Source organism: Punica granatum, chromosome 4, assembly GCF_007655135.1.
Source record: "Punica granatum isolate Tunisia-2019 chromosome 4, ASM765513v2, whole genome shotgun sequence".
Taxonomy (NCBI): Eukaryota; Viridiplantae; Streptophyta; class Magnoliopsida; order Myrtales; family Lythraceae; genus Punica; species Punica granatum.
In genome coordinates this window covers 17,953,598-17,963,360 of record NC_045130.1, presented here as the reverse complement: position 1 = coordinate 17,963,360, position 9,763 = coordinate 17,953,598, and the positions used below count along the sequence as shown (strand labels likewise).

At 38.8% G+C, this 9,763-nt stretch overlaps 1 protein-coding gene across 1 annotated transcript; it reads left to right on the top strand.

The window, feature by feature from the left end:
* Window positions 1–571: 571 nt before the first annotated feature.
* LOC116206114 (ATP synthase subunit delta', mitochondrial-like) lies at window positions 572–4,178 on the top strand. Its single transcript, XM_031538885.1, has 2 exons — window positions 572–982; window positions 3,630–4,178. Exons 1-2 carry the CDS (start codon window positions 587–589, stop codon window positions 3,972–3,974), a joined length of 741 nt encoding a protein of 246 aa, XP_031394745.1. The 5' UTR covers window positions 572–586; the 3' UTR covers window positions 3,975–4,178.
* Window positions 4,179–9,763: the final 5,585 nt, after the last annotated feature.

Sequence of the window (9,763 nt, the reverse complement as noted above, 5' to 3'; positions counted from 1 at the left end):
AGCACGTTGTTGAGTCTCCGTTAAAATTTAGACGGAATGTTGACATGGTGGCTCTTTTTAGGATACTTTCGCATAAAGGATGGCTTTGCCTGAGACAGCCTTGTCTGGCGAGGGAGCCCCCAACACTGGGATCCCCCCAAAATCCCGACTAGGGTCGTCGGCCTAGTATGCGTCGGGCAATGATCTCAATCGGGGAGGAAGGCTCCCCTGTCGGCCACCAACCCCCCGACTAGGGTCGCCAGCTTGGTCTGCGTCAGCCAACGATCTCAATCGGGGAGAGGTGGCCAGCGGCTGAGCCCCTTTCTCGACCTAGCCATCAATTTCTTTTTTTTCTTGTTTTGTTTTTTAATAATTTTATTTTATTTAGTTTGCTTTAGACTCTCAAGTTTCCTTTTGTGTGAAAATATTCCAAAAAGGGTCTCAATGTCTGCATTATTTCCACTTTTTGATGGAATACTAACGTTGTGCTAGGTGAAAAGAAAAGAATTTTCCGTATTGTATCGTGAAATTTTTTTTTTTTTTTTTTGCGCTGCAGTGTAAAATGCGGTAAAATTATGTGCCTTATGGTGATATTTTCCTCTTTTACATGAGCATTTGCTCTGACCCATTTCTTGGCTGGTCGCTCCTCAGTCCTCAGCGCAGCATTTTCTCGACTAGTCAATCTCTCCGACCTTGCGAGAGCCGAGCGATCCCCGAAACCCCGTCCTCCGCCATGTTCCGCCGCGCCACCGCCGCCCTCCTCCGCCAGCCTGTCCTGGCCTCCGCTCGCGCCTCAGCTCGGGCTCTCTCCACCGATCTGCCGGCGGCTCCCACCGCGGACTCCGCATTCGTCGAGGCCTGGAGGAAGGTCACTCCCAATATCGAGCCTCCCAAGACGCCGCTTTCCTTCATGCAGCCCCGGCCACCCACTCCGTCCTCCATCCCCACCAAGATCACTGTCAATTTCGTCCTTCCTTATTCCTCTGAGCTCTCGCAGAAGGAGGTCAGTGACTTGACTCTCATTTCGCCACAATGCGGAGTCTTATCTGTTGCAATTGAAGCCTTGATTGCTCATGTGATGCTTGACTGATCACGCTTAGATGAATAGTGGAGCCTGCATTGTGTAGCAGTCGATCTGTTCCTTTATTCCCTTTGCTTCACTGAGTTTGGTCCGGTTTATATTTTGATGATTCTCGTTCTCGTTCATGTGATGCATTTCCGAGCTGCTAGCTGTCTTAGGTAGCTTGATTTTTCTTTCGAGTTCGAGTTTCTTTATTTTCTTTTTGACGGAATGTGGTTGGGTTGAAGTATCTTAAAGATTCCCTTCCCTTCCTTTCCCCTCCAATCCCCTCAAACCAAACAAAGCAGATACATTTTCTTGCTAATGTTGAATGACTGAACTCTCTTTGCCCTTTTGAGTAGTTGATGCAGTGAATGTTTGCTTCTGGATATGAGTTGACCTATTGGTGTGAATTCTGAGAGCTTGCCTATCATTGAGTTGTGAATCTTTATACTCATTCGGTGTGTCAGTTCGTTCATTTCTTTGCTAGACCCTGACCACTGGGTTTAGCTTGTCCAAAGTTTCAAGAATTCTTTTTTCCTTCGATAAGTAGTTTCGAGAAAAGTTGGTCTTAATTGAGTCAAAGAAAGTGTAAGGTGGCAAAGAACATGAGCATTTTCGATGTTGGAGTGAATGGAGCAAGTACTGGAATATTTGAAGAATTTCCTTGTCCATAGATTTGGAAAAGGAGCAACTTTTACTATGCAATCCTTACCGCCAATGCATCTCTTTTCCATCCCTGGCCTTTTGGTAAAGTTATAGCTCAGAAACCAAATGCGTAACTGACCTCGACAAGGTCTTGTGTTTGATAAGTAGATCGATTATTGTTTCTTGTGGTTATTGGCAATGAAACCTTGAATTTTAGACAGATGTTTGCGCCATTTGAGTTTTATATGCAAATTTGATATGTGGACGCTTATGGTCATTTTGATTGGGATCTTCTCCTTGACTTTAGGGAGAGATTGCTCTAGTTATTAGCAGTTCTCCCCATGTATCACTTTCTGTAAGATGCCATGTGTTCAATAGCAGCTTCTCTAAACTTCTTGACAGTTCTCATAAGAGGCAGGGAACTCGTATTCACTGCGTATTGTGATGATGGATTTTTCAATGAGATGATCTTTAGAAGAGTTGGGTGGAATCGCTAGTTCTGTGGTGAACTTGAAAACCCAATAAACTTTTTTTCAGTTTGGAAACTACTACTTTTCTAAAGTAAGCGGACGACAGTTAGGTTATCAAGGATACTTTATTCTCTGTTTTGGGCCTCATCCATAGCAGGTGAACCAATACAAAGGTGGCAGTCTCCAAGTGTGTTAGTCTTCCCCTGCTGCAATGCATGGTTTTCTCCCCCAATCAATCTCTCGGGAAATTCCTTGGAGTTGCTATTTTGAGCTATTTTCTTGTGAGGAGAAGTTTGAAAAGGATAGGTTTCTAAAGAAACGTCTGACTGTTTAACTATTTAGGATGAACATCCTAGGACGAATTCCAGAAATCAATTGTCTAAATACGGGGTGGACAAATCTTAAAATATTCGAAACTTTTTGGAGGAAATGAAGGCCTTTATAGGAACTATACTTTACAAGAAAGTACTCATCCGATGATCAGAGGTCATTGCCCAGTAAGGTCCATCTATTGACCTGTTGTATGATAATTAGAGTCCTTGAATTTCTGATAAATATTAGATATTTTCATGCCTCCTCACAAATCAAGGGGCTGTAAGTGCAAGAGATTCATAACATATCATTCGTGCATTTTGTGAAACTGAAGTAGGTTAAACCGAACTTTGTCCCCATTCTTATTAAGTACCTAACTACTGTCTCTGTGGAACATTCATTTGCATTGGCTACTGTTCTGAAGGGTTTTTAGCTTTTGTCCTTTCTTGAGGAGGTTTTCCAAATGAAAACTGAGTCCAATCTTTAGATAGGGTTTTGGTTTGTCAGTTGCTACTGAATGCACGATATCTTGCCTAGATTTATATTGGATTAACTTGCATGATAGTTTTAGGAGCGAAAACTCTTACTCTTTTGGAACCAGTAGTTTATAGCAAATGCGGCATCCGTTGACCTACCAATCCAGAAAAGCAAAACATATTGGTTGACTTATTTCAGCCCCTGTTCATTTTTTTCCCCCCACTTTTACCGTGTTCAGTCCTCTCTGAAAGCCCTGAAGCTGCAATCATTTCTTTTTTCAAGAGATCTTGTGATACTCTTTTGAATATCTCCAACTAAGGTAGGTTCTCCTGATTGTGGTGTTCTCTGTTTGATCGCTGTTGGTGCACTTCCCCACTAATAGGATGTTGAAATTCACTAAAGTTTGTTGGATGTTGATGAATTGTAATTGTTAGGGTTTGTGCGGGAAAATTTGTCTATGAATACTCAAATCTATCTTCTGGACACCCGTCTTCTCTCTCTCTCTGCACTGCTATACATGCAGATGTTGAAAAGTCCTTTTGAGCTCGAATGGTAGTAATTGTTGCTCTAATTTCTGTAAGCTTCAATAATTAATTGAGGCTTCTCTATCTCGTTCTCATCGGTCATCTTGTCTCTCGTATTGCAGTCTTAATGTATTCGTTTTCGCATTCTTTCTACTACAGGTCGACATGGTCATAATACCGGCCACGACTGGGCAGATGGGTGTCCTTCCAGGGCACGTAGCTTCAATTGCAGAGCTTAAACCTGGAGTCCTCTCGGTTCACGAAGGCAACGATGTGACAAAGTACTTCATAAGCAGCGGCTTCGCATTCATCCATGGGAATTCCTACGCAGATATTATTGCCGTTGAGGCTGTTCCTCTCGATCGGATTGATGCCGGCCTAGTCCAGAAGGGCCTGGCGGAGTTCACGCAAAAGTTGAGCTCGGCCTCGACCGACTTGGAGAAGGCTGAGGCCCAGATAGGAGTGGACGCCCACAGCGCTCTCAACTCAGCCCTGACCGGCTAACTTCCTCTCTGTGCACGAGTTGTGTTTGCTAATTCTCGATTTTTCGGCTCTTTTTTGTTTTTCGTCATTATGTATTATGTGCTAGTGAAAGGACAATTTGCCTTTAATAAGCAACATTTGCTTTCATATTGGAATTATTGGTGACTCGGAATGCGAACTTGATTGAATAATATCCTTCAATTAGAATTCCCCTTTCAATAGGAACTTTTACCTCTTTTATAAATTTTAATTTTCTTAGCAATTATAGAATACTCTTTTCGCAGGGAATAAGTCTTCGCTTGGAGCCTGAATTTTCGGTGTGTATATGTATGAATAATATATACTCGACTGTGGAAAGACCAAATGTCTTTCGTTTTTCAGGTTTATGAATCTAACTCTCGACCGTGCGGTCGATTTTCTATTTTGTGGAAATACGAAACTGAAGTGCGGCCAAATCAAATGTGCATGTGAAACATATTTTATTTTTGGTGAAACACATTTTAAAATGGAAAAGTATTATGTTATTGTCGTACACGCAGGGCATAGAACTAAGGGCTGCTGGAATAAGAAAATTGTCAAACAAAATAAGTTGAACAGCAACAAAGGAGATATCCGGCCGGCCCATTTCATCGAACGAAACAAATATATATATATATATATATATATATATATATATATATATATATATATATATATAGTTCTTGCAAGCATATTGGGGAAAAAAAACATGAGCACATTTTAAACATGAATGAATTATGAATAAGCACAACTTTCACTTCTTTTTATTTATTTTTTTGAGAAGTGCTTGACCACAGCCAATCAGAAAACAAAAGTATCAGAACCAAAGTATAAGTTAGAGATTAGAGTTTGACGAGAAAGAGTTTTTTTTTTCGGTGTGAATTGTGATATTCAGAAGTTCAATTAGATCTCAACTGATCCCGTCAGGAAAAGATAATTAAATGATAAAGATGTATATATAGTGGAACATGCAGGTGTACAAAAATTATTATAAGATATGGAGTTAAAGGAAGCACGACAGAAAATATACATTATCATATAATAATAATAATAATAATAATAATAATAATTTTCAAATTAGCATATTGTCTCCATATGTAACTTATTTTCATGTGCACCTTGCCATGAACATGAATAGATATTCGCTCGTGCATGTTCTTTGATTATGCTTTCGCGATCAGCTTTCCGATTTGCGGATCTTAGTCTCATCAACTATCTAAACAAAGACAAAGGGTAAATTGAGAAGGTAGGTTATACTAATTAAAGAATTGATTTTAATGAAGAATGGTGCGCCAATAATGCACAAACTTTTTAATCCTTTTAACACGTAATCAACATGTTCCCCATCTAACATCAGTTTTTTTTTCCCATTTACCCTGGTATTTGGAAGTCTGACGGATTCCATCTAATTTAGTTTAAATCAAGTCAGCCCATTAAGGGAGCAAAACTCTCACAGTGAATTTCTCCAATCACAATATTCGAATTCGAGACTTTACTTAAGAAAAATAACCGCTTTGACCCATGTTTGTTAACATGAGCTTTCTTGGTACCCTATTAATCCAACTTGTGAAATTATCGCCCTCCAAAGTGCCTCATTATATCACCTTGTACTTTTAAGCCTACCTTTAAGATATTAACTACTTTCGATTAATTATTACTTTAATATAATTGTTGCACAATGACTTTTATAGGAAACTAGCTCTAGACTTGCGATTACCCATGCGCTAGGTCTATAATTTATTTATTTTACATAAAACATATAAAACAGTTCCATCGCCCCCGTAGGGCGAGTGGACCCCTTTTTTTTTGTCTTTTATGTATTCAAATTTTTTTTATTTATATGTTCCATATATTTTTCGAGTTTGTATTCTGATTCAAAGAGTAGTGAATTTGGCTGAAACCTCAACTTAATGTTTGAGGTATATTGTATTGCATTATATAGATCTGTACATGGCGTGTTTATGGAAAGAGAAAATTACATGATTATAATACAACACCTATACAATGAAAGTTGCGATTTGAAATCATTATTCCTCTATTACTCATTATTTCCTCTATTACTCCCCTACAAGCTTAACAGGTGGTCGCCACGTGAAGCTTGGATCGAAATGGTAGAGGAGCGTGCAAAAGATAATCCCTTAGTAAGACCATCAGTAAGCTGATCATTAGAACTAATGAACTGAATTCGTAGTTGGCCTCACATAAAACGTTCCCGAAAAAAAATGATAATCTATTTCAATGTGCTTTGTTCGAGCGTAAAAGACAAGAGTCACATTGAGATAAATCGCAGAGCTGTTGTAATATCAAAGAGTAGAAGCTCGACACTGCAAAAAACCCAACTCTTGAAGGAGGGACTGGAGCCAAATTATCTCTGTAGTAGCATTAGCAAGACTCTTGTATTTAGATTCTGTGCTAGAACGAGCGACCTTCCGTTGTTTCTTTGAGCTCAAAGAGATCGGATTAGAGCCAAGGAAGATAATGAAGCCACTGATTGATCGTCGATTATCAGGATTCCCAGCCCAGTCAGAGAAGCCATGGAGTGTCGAAATGAAGCCCAATCGAAGATGAAGTCCTTGAGTAATAGTACCTTTTAGACACCGCAAAATTCTCTTAACAGCAAGCCAGTGAATCACATAATGCTTATGCATGAATTGACAAACATGATTAATGACATAAGCAATGTTTGGTCTAGTAAGAGACAAATATTGAAAACTGCCAACCACGCGGTGATAGAGAGAAGGATCCTCAAATGGATGACCATCGTGAAGAAACAGTCAAGAGCAAGAGATAACAGGAGAACTAATAGGCTTGCAATTGAGCATGGACAAGAATGTCATGAATATACTTGGAATGCGTAAGATAGAGACCAATAGAGTCGGACCTAGTTTCCATGCCCAAGAAGAAATAAAGTGGACCAAGATCCTTATAGCAAATTCTTTGTGCAACGCCTCCAAGATAGACCGAAAAGGAGCTCCCTAAGTCTCGATCAAGATTATATCATCAACATAAACCAGGAGAAACATAACATAGGTTGAATGCTGGAGTATGAAGAAGGACGAATCGGCCTTCGAGTCACATATTCCAAGTTGAAAAAGGAAGGTGCTTAGACACTGAAACCATACACAGGGTGCTTACTTAAGGCCATAGAGAGAACATTGGAGGCGACATACGTGATTAGACCGAGAATGACCAATGAACCCCGGAAATTGAGACATGTAAATTTCTTCGAAAAGACGCCCATGAAGAAATGCATTTTTCACATCGAGTAGTTTGATGGGCCACTGCAAGGAAACAGCAATGGAAAGGATAGTTCGGATGGTGACAGGTTTGATGACTGGGCTGAAAGTCTCTTGGTAATTGGCACCCTCTCGCTGATTAAATCCCTTAGCCACCAAATGAGCCTTGTAGCGGTCAATCATTCCATATGCCTTCTGTTTAATTCGATATACCCACTTACAGCCAATAACATTCTGATTGGGAGACGGTGGAACTAGATCCCAGGTTTTATTTCGGAGTAATGTCCGATACTCCTCCTGCATGGCTCGCCATTTAAAATGCTTGCGAGCCTGAGCAAAGGAACGCGGCTCCTGCAAGGCAGTAGAGACAGAAAAGACCATAGGATGGCGTGATATAACAAAGCGTGGAGGAGGAAAAGATCCATCTTTAGCACGTGTCATCATCCTGTGTGTGTTTTGATTAGTTGATGGAACAAAAGGAGCCTAAACAGTCTCATCTGGGTCAGTAGTGACTAGAGCATCCTCAACAAAAGCAACAAGACCTGTAGACTGATCAATGACCTCAGGTGCAACATCTGTCGGGGGTAGGGGATGTGGATGGGAGTCTATTCAAGACATCAGGTGGAATTGGAATATGTGTTTTCATAAGATACGGGGAAGGTATTACTGGTATCAGAGGGGAACGTACCAATAACAGAAGTAGAGCCCAAAGATGACCTTCCAAGTTCCACTAAGATAGGCGTAATAGTTCTAAATGGGAAAGAATAGTCATAAAAAACAAATTGAGGAAATATGAAGATGCAATCACTGATAAGATTGAGGCACCGATATCCCTGGTAATGTGAAGGATAACCAAGAAAGACACATGGTTAGGAGCGAGGTTTCAACTTGTGACGATTGTAGCTATAGTTCCCAGAGAGTTCTATATTGCAATCACTTTTTCGGTGGAGTCACTTTAGAAACTGTTGGTTTGCAATTATTGATGAGTAGATAAATAAGTTTATTGATCATCCAACAAGCAAAAATTTGATTGCACCATACAAGTGATAGTAGCATGACTTTCTCATAATTCGCATATTTTGTTGTCTTATGCCGATTGAACTTGAAATTTTTTAAGTAAGGAGAAGTTATTTTTATTTTTTCAAAAGCACAATAATTTTATTATTTATTAATCATAGGATGTAAAGATTAATAGACAAGCTTGTTTGTGAAGGTAGGGAATCTTATCGCCAAGTATATATGACTTTGATCTATGTGCAAAGATATGTAATGTTTGGTGAATTATCTTATGCAGTAAACTTAGGCAATCCATTGCCTACAAGCTTGATCAGTCTCCTTGTTGCGTTTTACTCTGTTTTCTTTCAATTATTCAGCTCTTATATTATGCAGCTTAGAATGCTCTGTTGTGTAGAACAAAGCCAGTTGAGCTGAATATGTTCTGCACATCAGAGATCGAGCTATTTTTTTTAGAATTGAACAGATTTAGCTAAATATGTTTTGTTTTTTACAAAATAGATTGAGCATAATGTGTTCCATTTTCACAGAATAGATCAGCTGCTATGGATTTAGTTTTTTCTAAAGCAATGATTAACTGCAAATATCATATTTGTTGTGACATCAGCTGAGTCATTAAGCTAGATTGGAAGGTGATGGGATGGGATGAAGATTGAAGATATGTGGATTTTGTTTTGAATGAAGAATATCAAGTTATAATGTCGAATTTGAATGTTTTGCGTCGTTTTGTTTAATGTACTTCAAACTTGATATTTGATGTTGTTGAACTTGGAGATCATTGGAGTTGAACAATGTTATCCTTTTACTTTTTTGGATTTGGACTTGAATATCGATTGACCTTATATATGTTATTTTCCGGTAAGAATTTTATGTTGTTTTACTTGCTAATGATCCGATGCCTATATGTGGCAATGTCTATTTATGATGAATATTATTTACTTATTTTGTATTTGATAATTTGTCCTGGCTTTGGTATAGAGAAACACAACCTCTTATCCCCAAATGGTTGATAAAAAGAACCCATCTAAAAAATGTTGGCAACGAAAATTTTAACCGAAAAATTGAACTACCCGCCCATGATCACTTGTAACTATTTGAGATTGTGAATTTGATTAATTTTAGACTTCATTGTGTTAACTCATATAAATTAAAAAGTAACAAGAATTATAGTTATATTACATGCCCTTTTTTATTATTGTTGCGACTATCTACAAACGAGTGGTAGCTTTTTTAAGCCTTTTGTGTTGTTTGGTGCTCGGACTCTCTCCTATTGATAGTTCTTAATGTATATATTTAGTGATGGTCTCCTGATTTTGCTTCTGAGCCACAATTTGTGTTGTTTGCTTCTTGATTACATCCATTTTATATGTTTACTTATGTTCCACTCATGTCTATTGGAGTAAATCAGAAAAAAAATTCATCCTTGAACGTAGGAAAGTTCGGTGATACATTGTCTACAAGCTTGATTAATCGAGGTTCGGCTCTGAGTACTCATATTTTAGGTTTTGTTAATCAGCCCCTTGTCCTTACATTGCATTTCTC